The sequence below is a fragment of the Stegodyphus dumicola genome, chromosome 3 (genome assembly GCF_044657685.1).
Source record: "Stegodyphus dumicola isolate Sdum_Otavi_A_Nest chromosome 3, ASM4465768v1".
NCBI lineage: Eukaryota > Metazoa > Arthropoda > Arachnida > Araneae > Eresidae > Stegodyphus > Stegodyphus dumicola.
In genome coordinates, this window is record NC_140770.1 from 227,652,263 (window position 1) to 227,672,257 (window position 19,995).

Sequence of the window (19,995 nt, forward strand, 5' to 3'; positions counted from 1 at the left end):
TTGATTTATGTAAATTCCATTTAACATTGACAAATCTGTAAATAACGTTTACAGATTACAGAAATAAAGATTTTTATTACAGAAAATAAAGTAAATTTCTGCATAAATATGCACATTCTTTTATTATTATTATTATTGTAATGGCTATCTAGAGTTATGTTTTATTTTATTTGTTTTAAAGGCTAAAAAATACTTTTACTAAATTATTTGTCACGGTAATGATTTTCTCATAGTTTGTTTCATTAGTGTTGATCTTAGAAAATTAGAATTATATTTATATTTGTACAATATATTGATTGAGTGATTATTTAAGAATATGTACTTTTAACTTTTCTTAACGTTATAAACAATCGCTTCGAGAAATTTCTATCATTTATGCATGTAGTGTGAAAGTGAATGTGTTCATTTTGTAAATGTGAGAAAAATTATGGATAATATTATAGAAACTTATAAAGATCCCAGAAAAGCGGAAAGTTTCGGTGGAATTAATGCGTTGTACCGTATCGGGGAAAAGAAATTTTCAAAAAGTAAAATTGGGAAATGGCTGGAAAGTAATGACGCGTACACGCTTCATAAACCTGTGAAAAAAAAAAAAAACGTTTAAAAGAAATCGTGTCATTGTTGGTCATATAGATCAACAATGGCAAGCAGACTTAGTAGATCTCAGCAATTTAGCAAAGCATAATAATGGTTTTAAATATTTGTTAACATGTGTTGATATCTTATCGAAATATGCATGGGCAACACCTCTGAAAAATAAAACTAGTAAAAGCATTACAAATGCCTTTGAAAAAATATTTTCTGAACGCAAACCGAAATTTTTACAAACAGATAAAGGAAAGGAATTTTTAAACATAAATTTTCAAAATTATTTAAAAAGTCTGAAAATTCTGTTCTTTACTACACACAGTGAACTGAAAGTGAGTGTTGTTGAGCGATTTAATCGCACCCTTAAAACAAAGATGTGGAAATATTTTACACAGTTCAATACACGTAAGTATATTGATGTTTTAGATGACTTAATGCATAGTTAAAATCATTCTGTACATAGAAGTATTAAAATGAAACTAGTATCTGTCACGAAAGAAAATGAAAAGTTAGCATGGAAAAATTTATAGGGACGTATTGAAAATCCTAAGTCACCTCGCCTTAAGGTGGGGGATATTGTAAGAATAAGCAAACAGAAAATGAAATTCGAAAAAGGTTATGAGCAAAACTGGTCTCGAGAATTATTTAGCATTTATGAAGTATTAGCACGCGAGATTCCTGTTTATAAATTAAAATATTTATCTAATGAAATCATTAAAGGTTCATTTTATGAGCAGGAATTACAGAAAGTGAATGATAGCGGGTATTACCTTGTTGAGAATGTTTTGAAAAAACGGAAGGTAGGTGGGAAAACAGAATATTTTGTAAAATTTGAAGGGTATCCTAAAAAATTTAACGCCTGGGTCTCTGATGTGAAAATGGTATAAAGCTGTGAAATACACTTTTAATAATTAGTTGGAATCATGTCTTTCTATATGACACTCGTAAGCGATTCTTCTCTACACTACTTCCCTGAAAATAAAATTTCCCATTTCATTACGCAGTTACCATCTAGTATAAATCTCAATGGAGAGTTCGAGGTAGGCATTTCCGAAATAATTTACCCACATTCGCGGCACAACATAAACGAAAACAACAATTTATTTGGCTTCGACTTGGGGGATGGGAAAACTATTTCAAGATGCATTCCTGCAGGTTAATATGAAACCATTCCAGATTTAATTAAAGCTATCATGATTCCCGATCTAAGAGGTAAAGTTGAATTCAATTACAACAGTGTGACGAAGCGTGTAAGAGTAAAAACATTAAAAAATACTAAAATAATTTTGACAGAAGGAATCAGTGAAATTTTAGGATTTGAACCGACAAAAATTCAAGGTGTGGCTGATAGTCCGTACGTAGCCGATCCACATGCGTCGTTTCCAGTTATTTATGTATATTCAGATATCGTAGAACCACAACTTGTAGGTAATACTCAAGCACCTCTACTAAGAATAGTGAAAGTTAATGGAAAAGATGGAGAAATAGTAAGTGCTCATTATGAACGTCCGCAGTATGTTCCCGCGATTCGCCAACATTTTCAGACAGTGGAAGTAGAACTTCGATTTAACTCAGGGCAGCTAGTACCATTCGAAAGAGGCAAAGTGTGGCTTGTTTTGCATTTCAGAATGAAACAAATTTTATAAGTATAAACACATGACGCAAAAATTGACATTCACATCTCAGACTTCAAAGAAGATGTATGTTCCATACAACTGTTGCGCAAAACCTTATGAAGACTTTTATACTACGCAAGTAGGATCTGGGCTTCCCTATTATCAAGGAGCTTCTTTTCAAAAAGGGTATGGATTTGGAGGATTTTTTAGACGATTGTTTCGTACTGCGATGCCGTTCTTTATCAAAGGCGCGAAAACAGTAGGGAAAGAAGCTTTGCAAACCGGAACACATATTGCAAGCGATGTGTTATCGGGGAAAGATTTTGAAACCTCAGCTAAAGAAAGAACTCGGGAAGCGAGCAAAACGCTAGCTCAAAGAGCTATAAGAAAAGCGCATGACATGTTAGGCAGCGGAAAACGCAAAAGAAAGCGGAAAATGCCAAAACGTATCATTTCTTCGAAAGCTAGGAAGGTGAAAGGACGTGATATTTTTTATCTGTAATTATTACATTTGTATTGAAAGACTCACCCGAATGCGTCAAATCGGAACTGAATCTATTTCTGACGTCTCCTACTCAAACAGTAGTTGAAAGGAGACAATGGGTTCAATTTCATCCGTTAGCAAATGTTAGCGATGGGGGTCCTATTGAATTTCACATTTCTGGAAGGGAAGATTATTTAGCTCTATCAGAAACTCACCTGTATGTAAAAGAAAAAATTCTCAACTCGGATGGTTCACAACTGCAAAAAGATGCCAAAGTTGGACCAGTTAATTTATTTCTCCACTCTTTGTTTTCTCAAATCGATGTGAAATTAAATGAAAGGCTGATAACGTCTTCAGATAATACATATCCATATCGAGCACTTATAGAAACGTTACTAAATCATGATTATGATACTAAAGTATCGCAATTAACTTCGGAATTATTTTATAAAGATACACCAGGCCATATGAACATTGATGGGAATGAAGGATTTAACAAACGAGCTGAATTTTTTAAACTAAGTGCTGCTCTAGATATGATAGGCAGACTGCATCTGGATTTATTTCATCAAGAACGCTTATTACTGAATTTAGTGGATGTCAAATTAAAACTTATTCTCAGTAAACCAGAATTTTGCTTAATGGCGGAAAATGGTGACTACAAAGTCGCACTTGAACACGTTTCACTTTTCGTGCGTAAAGTTCATGTTAGTCCAGCTGTTTCACTAGGACATGCTAAAGCTTTGGAAAAAGGTTCTGCAAAATATCCCATTCAAAGAGTTCTATGCAAAGTATTTTCCATTCCTCAAGGCAATATGTCTTTTGTTCAAGATAATGTATTTGTGGGTCAGATGCCCAAACGTATCATTGTGGCTTGTTTAGATAACGATGCCTTAAACTGAAATTATAAAAAATCGCCTTTCGAATTTAAGCATTACCATATGAATTTTATAGGGGTTTACCTGGATGGGCAGCCTTTACCTTATAATCCAGTTGAGCTTAATTTTGATCAGAACAATTATATTAGAGCATTCCAAAGTTTATTTCTTGAAACTAACAGAGAAGACCGAGGAATTGATATATCCAGAGAAGATTATGCCAAAAGATACACATTATTTGCATTCGATTTAAGTCCAGATTTATATGATGGAGAGCATTTTAATCTTATTCGTAACAGCAATTTAAGACTTGAAGTGAAATTTGGTGTTGCTTTGGAACAGACAATATAAGTTCTCGTTCATGCGGAGTTCGAAAGTGTTCTTGAAATAAAGAAGTCAAGGTCTGTTTTGTCAGATTTTTAAATGTATGCTTCGGTTATTCAAAAAATTTTATCTCAGGACTCACAGGCAGCTCCTTTTTTCCAAGGTGTGTTTCCAGCTGATCGCTTACCTATTATCCATGCTACTCCATCTTGTTTTGTTATGAATACAGATTCTCAAGATAAAGCTGGGAAGCATTGGGTTGCCTGGTTCATCGAGAACAAATCAACAGCCGAATTCTTCGATTCGTATGGGATGCCTCCATCTGTTTATGGTTTTCAAATCAGTAATGTGAAATGGAATAATGTTCCTTTCCAGAGTGTTACTTCAAATGTATGTGGGCATTATTGCATCTATTTTCTGCTTAAACGATGTCAAGGACAATCAATGGAACGTATTATTTCTGATTTATCTCAATGTAAAAACAATGATTTTAGACTATTTCAATTTGTTAAAAAAAGATATGGTGTAACAATGAGTTTTAAAAAATAAATTCAATTAATAGCAAAAATGATCTATGTTTTATTCTGCAAATCAGATTCGTAGGTATAAATTTATATATCAGATTATCATATTATATTATTAATGATTTTTTGTTCTTCTTTATCATTTCAACTTAGAAATGTTTCCTGTTTTTATTCTGTTTGTTTCATGAACATAGCATCTTCTTCTCCCGGGTAGCTATAAAAGTGAAATGATATACTGCTTCTACTTCATTCTAACTGGGATAATTTATATTAACAGACCTTTCTTTTTATTATTTCTTTGGTTACCCAACAATTTCAAGAATCATTTTAACAAAGTGTGTTTTTCGAATTGTACATCTCATAAATTCTGCTAAATATTTTACTCTGAAAGCTTAGAAGTACAAAATTTTTTTTATATATAATAATTTACAGCTCATTGAAATGATGTGTAAGGAAATTTTCCCGATACATAAATACTGTGTACTTTTTATCACCTTTTCTTATGCATATGGAAGTATCGTGTTACATTTTATTCATTACCCGTCAAATGAAAATGTTGGAAGTTTAGATGCCAATTTTAAAATCAATCAAACCTCTTTAAACCTGTATCACATTTATCAAAGTATAGACCATATTGGCTACATTAAATGTCAAAAATTCCATTATTTTAAAGAAACCTTTCCAGACTGTGGTCATTGATTTATGTAATTGTGTACAACAATCTTATGAAGTTTTTCATTACTACTGTTTTACCTACGCCAAAGGCATCGTGGATTCTAAGAGTGAATGTGATGTTGTAGCTAAAACATTTCTGGGGTGTAAGAAAATTATTTGCAGTGAAGAAAGGTAATCAACTCATTTATAAGTGATAAAAGAACTTTGATGCAGCATAAAATCTTGTATTTTAACATTTTGTACAAAATTAGAATTAAAAAAAAAAATGTGTTTTTTAAGAATATCTGTGTACTGAAAGAATAAGAAATCTAAATTTTACACTAATAAAATGTACATGTTGTTTTCTGACTGAAAGCTGTTCTCTTTTAAAATTCTAATTTCATTAACATGTTACATTCTTAGATAATAAAGCTTTTTTTAATAAAGAGAAAAAAATAATACCATTGAAAGTAAAAGGAAAAACATTTATTAGTACGTCAATCAGGTTACATTTCTGCGTGCTAACATCCGTTTTGGAAATACAGGAGAAAATTTTCTGTTAACTTTTCGTTGCGGTAGTGAACGTTTTGGTAACAAGTATTTATTTTTGATGAAAGAAGTAGGTATACCAAGTTCAATTAAAGTTCGATGAAATATATCTTGACCTTTAGGAGGATTTTTATTATTTTCTAAAAGGTTAGCCACTAATTCTGCTATATGAGTGTTATGTATAGTATCTCCTCTGTATATTAATTCATCTTTCGCATTCCATGAGATTGTCGATGAATGATTTCTTACGAAGTTCAGAATGTCTTCAGCAGTGCGTTTGAATTTTTCGGGGACATTTTGAAGTATAAGACATTCCAAAGAATTGGTACTATGCTTTACATTTACTTCCGTCTCAGCTACGGGTTTGCTTCTTTTTCCTCTTCTTTAGGTTTTACATCTGCGGGGAATGGGTAATGTACATATTTTTGCAAAATTTGAAGATAAATTGTGGCTTTTTCATTTTCTGATAAATCTTTTCTTCTCAAGGTTTTATCCATCTCTTTATCCATATCACTTAAATTGTCTCCAATTGAACTTATTCAGTCTATCTTCTGGTACAAGAACCATTTTTCTAGCGTGCTCCATGGATGAGCGTATTTAACACTGAAACTGCTGCTGGAATGAGGAAACTAAGAAATCCTTCTCCTTTTTGAACTAATACTCATCTTTTTTATATAAAGGTGTTTTCTTATCAGCAAGACTTCTTAAAATTCTTTTAAATGGTCTAAGTTTCTTTTTCCTAACACTACTTAAGGGTACATTACCTTTTAAAACATTTCTTGCACATTCGCAAACAGCTTTAATTAAACTATTAGGAGCTTTTCGTAAAATGGAACACTTTGTTCCTCTTTTTCCCAGTAGCTTCAGATGCTTCAAATGTTGTTGTGCACAATTTGATATGTTAACGGTTACTGAAAGTCATTTACATCATTAAGCCATTTTTATTTAGAAAGGAAACATGCGTATGCAGCAGCTTTTACAACTGCGCAATGTGGAAAATAAGGCTTATGAAAAGCGCACTTCACATTTGGCTTCGAAATCTCGCTAATTTTAGGACATTCAAAGTCATCTAAGTTATAAATACTACAACTTGATAAGTATTCAAAAAATTTTGCTTTTTCTAGACCTTTAGTATAAATTTTAGGATACATATCAAAAAGGAAACTCACTATAGTTCTTAGCTTTGAATAAGGCAACTCGCCGCTGTCCCAATGTAGGTGATGCATATTCCTTGTGACCCAAGAAATTTGTTTTCTTTCTTTAGCAGAAAGCTCTTCTGAAGGTTTAGGTGGAAAGAAAGTCCAGCAGCAATGGGAACCATCGTAAACAGAAAAAAAAAAAAAAAAAAAAAAAAAAAAAAAAAACCGAAGCTTTTTAACTGAAAGCGTTCGAAATCAATCACAACAGCCATCTAGAGCGTAGAACGTCTAAGTGATTTAGCGCGGTATGTAGGCGTAATATATATCGTCTGGAAAGATACCAGTGGGCAATCTCAAATCGTCCTTTGTTTGAGGCATTAAGTCAATTAGCAAATAACTATAAGGCTTAAGAGTGGCATCGCAATACACTTCCTGGAAAAATTTGGCCCGACCTGGATATAACTGACGCCCCAAATGAGAGATTTGGCTAACATCTCTCGGATTTTTAAATAAAACAATGTAATGTGCATAGATATTTCACGCAATGAATGAAATAAATTTTGCACGATAAAAATTACAGAAATATTCTTATGATGGCTGTCTTTCGTAAACAGACGTGTTAATATAGGGTTACTTCCTAATTCACTCATTAAATCGTCAGTAATAACCACAGCATTAGAAATATCTTGGATATTCGAAGGAAGTCCTTCCACAAAGGTAACTCCTCGTATTTCGTCATACAGTTCTTTATATACACCATAACACCAAATAATTTGTGAAGGTAAAGGATAAATAATACGATGATCAATAATTTTCTTCACAAAATGTGTTTTCCCGCATCCTGTGGGCCCGCAACGAACGACACAGGTAAATGGATGTTTCAATGACGGAATCTCAATCTTAAAGAAGTTCATTACATAGAAACATAAATGTTATATCTAATAGCTGTTCATTTTAAGAAAACTAATAAATCCTTCATTCACCCATAATGACTACCTTGGAACCTGTTGCAACTCAACTCTTGCTGAGATCCGATGGCTGAGTGACGTCATCTTGAACTCTGAACTCTCGCTTAGAGATTACGAGAACTGGGGACTGAGAAGTCGCACGCTGCGTCGTGCGAACATTAAAATCTTTTCATTATGTAAATATCCTGTAACCGTTTGCGTATTCATTAAATATGGTTTGTGTTAAGAAAGTTTATCATTTATGGATTATCCCTTTCAAGATTTGCAGATAGAGTCCCTGAGAAGAATGCATCCAGTGGCCCTGGCCGAACCCATTGGAACAAGGTAAGCAGTTTTGTTTTACCTTGATTAATTAGTTAGAAGTAACGATAGGATATAAATAACAAAATTGTAGCGCCATAACGTGGGGCCATTGGGTTGAATTTGAACTGAATTGATTAATAGATTTTGCTTAAGCAAAAACATGGATTTAGAAAAATTAAAAAAGAAACGATCTGCTATAAGAGCAGTAGTTACGAGGCTGATAAATAAGACAGAAACAGAAATTGCTAATGAGGGGGATAAAATTGTAATTGAAGAAACGGTTGCTCAGTTAATTAGTAAAGAAGAAGAACTAATCTTAGCGGATAATGGTATTAAAACTTTAATTGATGTAACAAATTTAGAAGATGAAATAATGTCTAGAGAAGAGTATAAAAGTAAAATTATTATTTGGAAATTACGCGCAAAAAGATATTTAGATACTAATCCACATAGCGCTAATTCTACTTCATGTGGAAATGGCACTGAATCGCAGAACAAAATTAAGCTCCCGAAATTGGCCCTGGAAACATTTTCGGGAAAGGACGTGTGCAGTTGGCCCGGGTTTTGGGCACGATTTGAGACAGCTGTACACGAAATCGAAAGACTACATGCAGTAGATAAATTTAATTATTTAAAGTAAATTCTTACTTCCGATGCAGAAACTGCAATACAAGGGTTGACGTTAACAGCAGAGAATTATGAAAAGGCTGTGAAAATATTAAAAGATCGCTTCGGACGCAAAGAACTAATAATAGATACTCACATGAACAATTTATTAACTCTGACTCCGGTTAAAAGGTCTTGCGATGTGACAGCACTTCGAAAATTACATGATCGTTGTGAAGTACAAATTAGAGGATTAGAATCGTGTAATATTCTACCGGATTCGTACAGTACGTTATTGTATCCGATATTAATAAAGGTGATTCCGAATGATTTAGCGCTAGAATTTAATAGGAAGTATGAAGATGATAATCAGACAAAAATTACGAATTTGCTCCATTTTCTGAGAAAAGAAATAGAAAGTCGAGAACGTACAGGATTTTTAATTAAGCCAACAGATTCTGAAGTCACTGAAAAGAAATCCCATTTTGAAAATAAGCGGCAGTTTGGAGAACGTTTTCGAGACAGCGAAAGAAATCGGGATTATAATAAGGGTAGAATTCCTTCAGCGGCAGCGTTAAACACATCACTATCTAATAGCTGTTTATTCTGTTCTGAAAATCATACGTCAGAATCATGTCAAAAAACTGTGCCAGAGAAAAAGGATGCGTTAAGGCGAAGGGGTTTTTGTTTCAGGTGCCTCAAAAGACGCCATTTAGCGAGGATGTGCAAATCGAAACTAACTTGTGATATTTGCGATCGGCGACATCATACATTGATACATTCTGACGAAACGAATGGTCAGACAAGAGTCCCGTCCAAGGGGCAGTAGTCTCTTCTGTTTCCGATTGCGCAACAGCAAATAACTCATTTCTTCTGACAGCACGAGCTGAAATTATAAACACAGGCAATTGGCGCCAGCAAAGCCTTCGCTTGTTGTTTGATTTAGGATCGCAGCGAACATTTATTAGAGAGGCCATCTGTAAGAAATTAAAACTTCCCGTTATTGGAGAAGAAAAAGTAAAAATATTCTCTTTCGGTTGCACGACGTCTGAAGCACAGAATGTTAAAAAAACCAGGCTCATTTTGCGTAATTCGAAGAATTGATATGAAATCAAAATAGAAGCTTTAATTATTCCTGTCATTAATGGATCACATATTCATTCCCCTAGAAATGAAGTAGTTAATGTTATTAAAAAACAGGGCATACAACTTTCCGGTGAATGGGGACCAGGGAATGAACCGCCGAAAATTTCTTTGTTGATAGGAGAGGATTTTTATTGGAAAATAGTTACGGGTAAGGTTCACAGACTGTCTAATTCCTTAGTAGCGGTTGAAACAAAATTGGGTTGGACCATTAGTGGAACAGAACGAGCTTACGGAATTTTCCCAAGTAATGTGAATACTATGAAGGTTGTGGTTCATAATAATAAAGATACACAGAATGAACACTGTCTAGGTTGCTGAAGAATCTCCGGGAGCTCGATTCTATGGGGATAAATTGTGATTCGGATAAGGAACTCGAATTAGAAGATAATTTAGTTTTCGATAATTTCAAAAGATCTGTGAAATTTGAAAACAATCGCTATATTGTTCGCCTTCCCTGGAATCATAATTCAAATGAGCTAGGAGATAATCTGGAGATTGCTAAAATTAGATTTAAGAGTTTAAGTCGTAGATTTCAAAATAATCAACGGTTCTATGACAGATATCGCGAAGTAATTGATAAGTACTTAAAAGAATGAATCGCCGAAGAGACTAACATTAAAATTGGACCAAAAACGTATTTTATGCCACATCAAGCCGTTATAAGAGAAAACAAGGAAACTACAAAACTCCGTGTGGTTTTTGACGCTTCGTCACATGCGGAGAATTGTTTGTCATTAAATGACTGTTTACATTCAGGTCCTAAGATGTGTCCAGACATACTGGAATTACTCCTTAAGTTCCGTCAAAATCGAATTGCGTTTACAGCTGACATTGAACAAGCCTTCTTGCAGATTTCTCTTGCTGATGAAGACAGAAACGCAGTCAAGTTTCTATGGAACGATGGTGAATTAAATGGAACCAAAATAAAGGCTCTTCGTATGACAAGGGTAATTTTTGGAGCAACATCTAGTCCGTTTCTTCTCAGAGCAACTCTTAATGTACATGCTGACAAATACAAGTTACAGTATCCGAACGTAGTTTCCATGCTAACTGAAAATATGTATGTTGACGATTTAATCGCTGGAGCAGATGAAGAATCAGAAGCATTCGAGGAATCGGAACATATTAAACGCATACTGAAAGAAGGTGAATTTAACATGGGGAAGTGGAAAACGAATGAAACGAATTTACTAAGGGTATGGAATGAAGAAGATTTTTCACACGATTCGACTTGTTCTAAAGTATTGGGATACATATGGAATAGGTCAAATGATACATTTTTGATAGAAATTGAAGAGTTGGTAAAAGATGCCAAAAGGATAGATAACATACCCACTAAAAGGAAAATCTTGAGATTTGTAGGACGTTTCTTTGATCCACTGGGGTTTTTAAATCCATACACCATTCGAGCTAGGATTTTATTACAAGATTTATGGGAACAAAAGATAGCATGGGACACTGAAATACCAGAAAATCTCAGAAAGAATTGGCAAAGCTGGTGTGATGAATTAGCTCATATTTCTAGTTTGGAAATATAAAGACATCAGTTTGCAGGTGCTGGGAAAAGAGATATAAAGGATGGTTTACAGTTACACTGTTTCCCAGATGCGAGTCAGAAGGCCTACGGGGCGGCTGTTCTGTATTTTCGTTATTCGAAAAATGGAGTCATTCATACAAGTTTCATTACATCAAAATCACGAGTAGCACCTTTGAAAAAATTATCACTTCCCAGATTGGAATTGATGGGTGCTTTGATAGGCTCCCGCTTGTCAAAATATATCCAAAAGAAACTTCGGGACATTGATTTAATTGTATATATGTGGACTGATTCTAGTATAACGTTACACTGGATTAGAAGTGATGTGGACTGATTCTAGTATAACGTTACACTGGATTAGAAGTGATGTGAAAAGGTGGAAGAAATTCGTTCAGAACAGAGGGAAGGAAATACAGAAGAATTTAGATGTCTTGAACTGGAGATATACGTCTGGTGAACATAATCCAGCTGATTTGCTAACTAGAGGTGAAAATGTCAAACATCTGAAGCAGAATAGCATATGGTGGGAAGGGCCCACGTGGTTAAAGGAAGAAATGGAACACTGGCCAAAACCGAATTTATGTTCCACAAAGAATATTGAAGATTCCAACAAGGAACTAAGAAAAACATCGAAGGAAGTTTTCGTAAATGCATGCGTTACCGAATCTTCCGAAGATTTATTTAAAACCCAAAATTACAGCAATTTACACCGAATTTACCGAATTACTGCGTGGTGCTTAAGATTCATCAACAATGTTAAAAATACCTCGAAATTATCAGGATGTTTGCAGGTTACCGAATTGGAAATGGCAGAAACTTATTGGATCAAACGTGTTCAGGAGCGAAATTTCACAAATGAAATACGGGCATTGAAGAACAACGAAGAATTAGGTCCAAAATCAAAACTGAAATCCTTCAGTCCATTTGTAGACGAAAGTGGTGTAATTCGTGTTGGTGGACGATTAGAAAATTCAAATTTGGATTACAAACAAGAACATCCAATCGTGTTGCCCGACAAAGATCATTTGACTGATCTAATTATTCTTCACAGTCATCAGGTGGTAGGGCACGGAGGAATAGCAGATACTTTAAATCAGATAAGAGATAAATTTTGGTTGCTGAAGGCTCGTCGTAAAATTAAAAGTGTTCTGCACAATTGCAATGTCTGCAAGATATTTCGAACTAAACCTGTCATGCAAGATATGGCACCTCTCCAACCAGACAGATGCCGAGAAGCCTTTCCATTTGAGAACTCAGGAATAGATTACGCAGGTCCACTGTACGTCAAAGGTGGAAAAGAATTATCTAAGACATACGTTTTACTGTTTACCTGTGCTGTAACTAGAGCCGTGCATTTAGAACTTACGGCTGACCTTTCCACAGAAAAAGTTTTGCTTGCATTTAGACGGTTCATCGCGAGAAGAGGTTTGTGCCGAATAGTGTATACCGATAACGCCAAAACCTTTAAAAGAGCGAAAAAAGAATTAGAGCTATTGAACGAGGTGATGAAAAGCAATAAAGTTCAAGACGAGTTCTCTAAGCAAGGAATCAAATGAAAATTTATAGTTGAGAGGGCGGCATGGTGGGGAGGCTTTTGGGAGCGTATGGTTCAGTCTCTTAAAGCACTCCTAAGAGAATCTTAGGTAAATCATCCTTAACGTTTAGGGAATTAGAGACAGTCATAATAGAAGTGGAAGCTATATTGAACTCCAGACCTTTGACATTTACATACTCGGATCTAGGAGAGCCAGAATCTTTGACCCCTGGTCACTTCTGAATAGGAAGACGATTACTATCATTGCCACAAGGAAGCTCTAAATTAACTTCAACAAAGGAGAGTCTTACACGTCGATTTAGACATCAACAGATACTGGTAGAAAGAATCTGGCGAAAATGGAGGCAGGATTATTTGATGAATTTAAAATCTGCTCATCATTCCAAACTGGCGAAAACAGGAACCTATTTGAAGAAAGGAACTATTGTACATGAAGATAAAATTCCAAGGCTGATGTGGAAGATGGTCATCATAATGGAAATCTTTCCTGGAAGAGATGGCAAGGTGAGAGCCTGTGCTGTCCGCTTGCACAATGGACATACGATTAAAAGACCAGTGCAATTACTATATCCGGTGGAGCTGGAATGTAATAAGGACAATTACAGCAATTGTCCTTCCGGGCGGGAGGATGTTGCAACTCAACTCTTGCTGAGATCCGATGGCTGAGTGACGTCATCTTGAACTCTGAACTCTCGCTTAGAGATCACAAGAACTGGGGACTGAGAAGTCGCACGCTGCGTCGTGCGAACATTAAAACCATTTCATTATGTAAATATCCTGTAACCGTTTGCGTATTCATTGAATATGGTTTGTGTTAAAAAAGTTTATCATTTATGAATTATCCCTTTCAAGATTTGCAGATAGAGTCCCTGAGACGAATGCATCCAGTGGCCCTGGCCGAACTCATTGGAACAAGGTAAGCAGTTTTGTTTTACATTGATTAATTAGTTAGAAGTAACGATAGGATATAAATAACAAAAGAACCAATGAAATTCTAAAAAAAATATCTAAGCACATGCCTTTTTTCTATGACGTAGCATCTACCCTGCTCCCATCCACCTCCTGATAAGGCTCCCTGTCCCCATTTTCAGATAAGCATCCCTTCCACGGCTGACCCTTCCTTCTCGGGAGCTCCTTAAAGTTCCCGAGCTGGAACTCTCATTTTGCCTCTACTGAGGTTGTTCCTTTAATGAACTCTAATTTTAATTTGATATGTTTAGATATTGCGTTAAACCCCTTACACATGGTTGCAATTATTACTATTGTTGAGGAATTGCCTTGTTTTGATTCCAATTTAGTTTTAACTTTAAATTTTTTAGATGATATACATATGTGTAAGATAAAAAATATGGATGCAAACTTCTAATTCTTGTTTCTATAACCTGTTTTATATTTTACTTCATTGCTATATCTTAAAAATAGTTCTTTAAGTCTAAACTGCGTCATTCAAATTAATCATGCGATCTTACATAACGCTTAATGCAGATGTGTCTTGCCCAATCAAATAATTGTAAACTAAAACTTTTTCTAACTCGAACTGAAACTTTTGACTTTTTGCTATGTGTGTTCTTTGAGTGTCATCTTCCGTTGCAATTCTCATCAAGTCATCTTATTACAATAATAACGTTAGATTATCACAGTAATGGAGTAGTTATATTACATATATATACAGTATAAAGTCCGAAATCCGGACTAGTCGAGACTTCGGCGATTCCAAAATTTTCCGGATAATAGATCATCAATTTAAATCTGGTAAGATGGCATGCAGAAATTATACAATTAAAAATATGAAATCGTAATATATGAAATAAAGAAGAATTATAATCTAAAGGGTATCAAAATTTACAAGAAAAAGCTTACTATTTATTTGTTTACTTTATTAAACATTTCTTTCAGTGTAAGTTGTTTAAGATACTTTCACAAAAAATTCAAAAAGTTCCTTTTTCTTTTTTCTTGTGTCATATACAGTGGAGTTTCCAATGCTATACTCCTCGCATAATTTTGAGATTGATATGCTTTTATCCATTTTTTGCAGCAATTCCACGTTTTGTTTAATGGACATCGAAACATTGTTTCGCTTTGTAGATCTTTTGGCAACTCCAGAATTGGAAACTCTTTTCGACATAATCGAAAGTTCAAGCTTAGTTTTTATAAAATTGCCGTAATAATAACAGTCTGCAAAAAATAATAAGCTAGATCAAATTAGAAGATCAGGGAGCAGCACAGTCTGCTACATTAATGAAATGCCTTAGAATCAGTAAAGATAATTTTAGGCTAGCTCAATAGCGTCCGTTATACATTATTGGCTGTGTATCACAAGATTGGTTACGAAAGCCAAGTTGTTTCGCTATTTTTTGTCTTGCTCCTATTGCGTACTGAATTGTTTTAGTTTAGTTAATTACTATACCTACGTTTATTTCTTGCACATGCTTTAAACTAATCCGAGTCCTGATTAAATAAACTCCCACATATACTTAAGCTTTGTCTAGGGCCGGCGCTCGATACCGCCTGGTGCAGTCTCTACGGGTTGTAAATTCTGCTACAAAGCGCTTTCCTAAATTCTAAATTTTCACCGTGCCTAAACTTTGGATCCCAGTGCTTTCACTAAATCATAAAAACTTCTCATCCCTTAACTTTGCCTCTCGGTGCTTCCTCAAATTCCAAAAATTTCATCTTTCCTAAATTCTGCAGTCCGGTGCCGATATATTCTGCCGCCGCTTCTGGGTTTATGGTGAATAACATATCAGTTATTCTTAATTAAAATAGCACTAAATGTAATCTTTTGGTCTATGGATTTCATTAACATAATCTGTTTTTAGCATATGAAAAGAAATTTTTGTTGAATTTTTCCTCGTCAACATTTCTTAGAGCATTTCAAAATCTATAATCATCGCCAAGTATAATGTTAGAATAAAAGGTTGCCATACCCTTGTTATTCAATTACTAATATAAAAAAGTTTAGACATCATAGCGTAAGTTATTACTGAAGCTATCATGTATTGATAAACATGCGGTGATGAAAGCAAAATATATAATAAATAATGAATCGACAAGTCGGCGTGAGGGATATAAAATAAGTGAATGTTTCAGTTTGACGGAGACATCATAACGGAGCCAAATTGTTGATATCACAAATTTATGCTTACATGATTGTTTTTCTATAATGAGGTATTTTATTTAGTGCCTAAGTGAAATTAAGAATCGGAATTTTTAAGTGAAAACCTCCACACGTTTTATTATGGAAGGAAAAATCAAATGCGCATGCGTAAAGCATTAATTAAAAAAATGTTTGTGCCTTTGAGGTCCGGATTTTAGATCATTCCGGATAATGGACGTTCGGATTTCGGACTTTGTACTGTATATATAAATGAAATGGTAAAACTATTATTCTATAAAGATCAATTAACCGTATTTATCAATTAGTATCAATTGTATTTAACACAATTAGAGAAACCTAAGTTATTCTCAATCGTATGAAATAAAAGTAGCAATTGGATAAAAACAAAATGGACACATATGGAATCAACTATTGTTAATAAATAATTAAAAATAGTTTTCAAAATTTAATTCTAAACGACCTGCTTTTACATATTGTAATTTTACTTAATGGAATTACAGTAATACTAAATACTAATACACTAATAACTAATGAATAATAAGTCAAATTGTCTAAATCAAATGATTTAACAAAAGGGTACAACATTTTGCTATTGTTCATTAGTCACTTCTAATGGATATAAAGCTTGAATGGATTTTCTATACAGCCCCTTTGTACATTTTGACAACACATGTATGTCTACCCTTCCAGGTAACAGTTCTTGAATGATTCCTAAATTCCCTAGAAATTTGGTCTTGTATTTCTTCTATCTTTATATCTTTGGAAGCCATAGGAGTCTTAAAATGAGGCATGATGATGCAGCCTTAAAATGATATCCAGCAAATGCTGTTCTTTGCATTTCTTCCAAAGTTGTTTAAGTGGTTCATTCTGGTACATTTATCTCCATGTCAATGATTGTTTAGAAACTTTTTTTTATCTATTTTGACGAAATTTAAGGGATATTAAGTTCTTTTTCTCAAAATTAAGAAAGTGGAATGGAGTAAGTGGTTTAGGTTCATATATTGTGATTGTTTACAGACGTCAAAAATCTCGCTGTTTAAAACCATTTCTGTTTCTGCCAAACCTATTATTATTTCTTCAAACGCGAGAAGCGCTCATCCAAGTATTTACAAATTTTATGAGATGCTCATAACCCATGGAGCTTGTTCAACCATGAAATTTCCAAGTTATACCTAGAGTGACAGTGAAATTTAGAATCTTTTAAATTTTCTTAAAAATGTTGCATCTTTAAATTGGCTTTCTTAAACGCCTTTCTAAATAAATTACAGAGCAATTTCCTCTTTTGGCAACAATTCTTCCAAAAGCCAATAAAAACATTTTGCCGAGAGTTTTATCACCAGATCTAAGCGAATTGTCCTTATTATTTACATGCGAACAACACCCAGTGTACGATTTTTCAGTTTCTATGCCACCCTTTACCTAAATAGGGCCCGCAAAATCAAATCCACTGATGTCAAATGGAGGCATATCTGAAATTCGATCTTTGGGTAGTGGAGCTGTTATTTCATCTGTGGATTTCACAGCATATTTTTTACATATCGAACATTTTTCAATGACTCTCTTTATCAGTTGTCGACCTTTAGGAATCCAGTATTTTGTTCTTGCTTTTACTGAAGTCGTGGCAATGCAATCATGGATTACTCTCTCATGTTCTCGCTTTACTAGTTTTAAAGCTCTGTGAATTTTGAGCTCTTGTGAAGTAGGATAGGATGTTTTTCACTAAAGGAGAGTTAAGATTTGTCGAATCTTCCTTTGACACAAAGAATTTTTTTTTTACAATCTAAAAAGGATGCTAAAGTATACATACTGGAAACAGCTTTAATTTCAAGATTATCAAATTCAATAATTTTGAACTTTTAAAATTGTGCTTGTACATCCCGAATCAAATACCCATATGCCGTTTGAATCTCTTTGGAATTAAGTGCTTCCTTTCACATAACAGAATTTCTAGCATTGAATACATATCTCAAAATGAAAGAAGTGAGTCTCAATGATTTAGTTAAATGATTAAATTTAGTTAAATGATTTAGTTCAATGATTAAACTACTAAATCAAGTTACGTCCAATAACATCTGTTTGGACTCTAGGGAGCAAACATTCTGCCTGGTGCATTTACTTCTCAGTTCTAAACCTTGGTCACTCAGACGGAATCTGTCAACTTGAAGCCAGTAATGCATAGTTTGTCATAGCCAAACTAAACCTTGCCACCAAACTTCCTGTTTGAATTTTTCAACTGATGCTCCTTGTGAGAGAATGTCAGCTGAGTTTTCTTTCCCTAGGCAATGAGCCCAGTTAGAAGGTTTGCTAAATTTATAAATCTCTTCGATTCGGTTGCTAACAAATGGTTTGAATTTCAATGGGTCATTCCTACATTCCTAATCCATTGATAAAATATTGACGAATTGGTCCAAAAGTCAGAAGTTAAAAAATATTTCAAAGTTTATATATGTTTCTCATAAAGTTATATGAGAACTTTGAAATACATACTTATTTATTATAAGTATATATTTCAAAGTTCTCATATAACTTTATGAGACAATCTCGCTGACAACAACACTCCCATCTGTTCTAATCTAGGCAAAGAGTTTTCAGGGGAGCAACCCTGCTTTTTAAAATAGCAAAACTAGTATGGATACCATCATCCTTAACAACTCTCAAATAAATAACAGTTCCATAAGCTTTTGGGCAAGCATTTGAAAACAGTGGATATCAATTCGATAATTATCTTTAATAACACTTCCTGTAATGAAGTGCTGAGATAGTAAAATCTTATCTAGTTCATTAAGCTCATCACACCACTTTTACTCCAAACTGATTTTGAAATCAGAGGGAAATTCTTCATCCCACGATATACCTAACTGCCAAACATGTTGAATCAAACGCTTAATTTGAATTACAAATGGAGCAATAAATTCTAAAAGATCAAATATATGGTTAGCATGCTGGAGCAGAAACTCTCTAGAATTTGTCTCTTTCAAAAGAAAATATTGAATATAACGAACGAACAAAAATGACAAATATAATGAAATAACGAACGCATTAATAATGAATAACAAAATAAAAACAGTCTCTTTCAGTGTCCAAGTGACACCCAACACGTTCGAAGAAAAAGTAGATTACCTGAGGAGTTCCCCGGATATTTCTGTTGACATATCATTTTCCTGCCTGTACTTCCTCTGGTTTTCAGAGTTAGTTTGCCATTTGTCCAAACGCATCCAGCTTCTTCAAAAGTTTCGTTAAATTCTTTATTCATTAGATGTATCTGGTTAGTATATGGAGGGTGACGCAAATGATCGACATCAAATAGTTTATAATAGAAAATGTTACATAACATTTAATTTGCATAACATTTAAAATTTACATAACATTTGCATTCATATACATTGGTGGTTCAGGTTGAATTTAATCAAACAGAATCAAATATGATGGTAATCAAAGAGTCAAATCATGCAAGAGCAACTTGATTCTTCCTTTCCAACTCACGGTGTCTCGAATCCAAGGAAAAAAAATGGGGAGGTGCGGTAGGAAGTCTGTGAGAAGCAAAAACGGCATTTAATGTTTACGCAGGATGCTAGTGCCATCTGTAGGTAATCAAATAATTTCCACAGGTGGTTCAGAGCAGAAGTGAATCAAGTGTAATTTTCACTTTGTGTGGGCTTTCATGATAAACATTCATAAGAGGTATCTTTCAGTGCTACAGTGAATTGTGTCTTTAGCTGATTTTAATTGTGCAAGATAGCAGCATGTATCAAGTCTTTGAACTGTGTTTTTAATTCATTTTGGAGTACAAGTGAACCATCTCCTTGACAATAATTGATGTAATACAAAGTAAGATGTAATCTAGATACTCCTAGATGTAATACAAGTGCTCTACAACTGGATTGTCTGCCACAAATTCCGATTGTTATTTCATGATTTTGTTACTGAATAAAATAATCATTATCACCTTCATTTCATTTTATTTCTTTGTTTTTGTAAACCTGTTGTGAGCAATTTCATGACCAAA

General features: G+C 34.1%; 1 protein-coding gene across 1 annotated transcript; it reads left to right on the forward strand.

Moving 5' to 3' along the window:
• The first annotated feature begins 2,244 nt into the window (after positions 1–2,244).
• Positions 2,245–3,590, forward strand: LOC146998284 (uncharacterized protein F54H12.2-like). Its single transcript, XM_085812486.1, has 2 exons — positions 2,245–2,425; positions 2,728–3,590. Exons 1-2 carry the CDS (start codon positions 2,245–2,247, stop codon positions 3,588–3,590), a joined length of 1,044 nt encoding a protein of 347 aa, XP_085668612.1.
• The last annotated feature ends 16,405 nt before the right edge of the window (positions 3,591–19,995 follow it).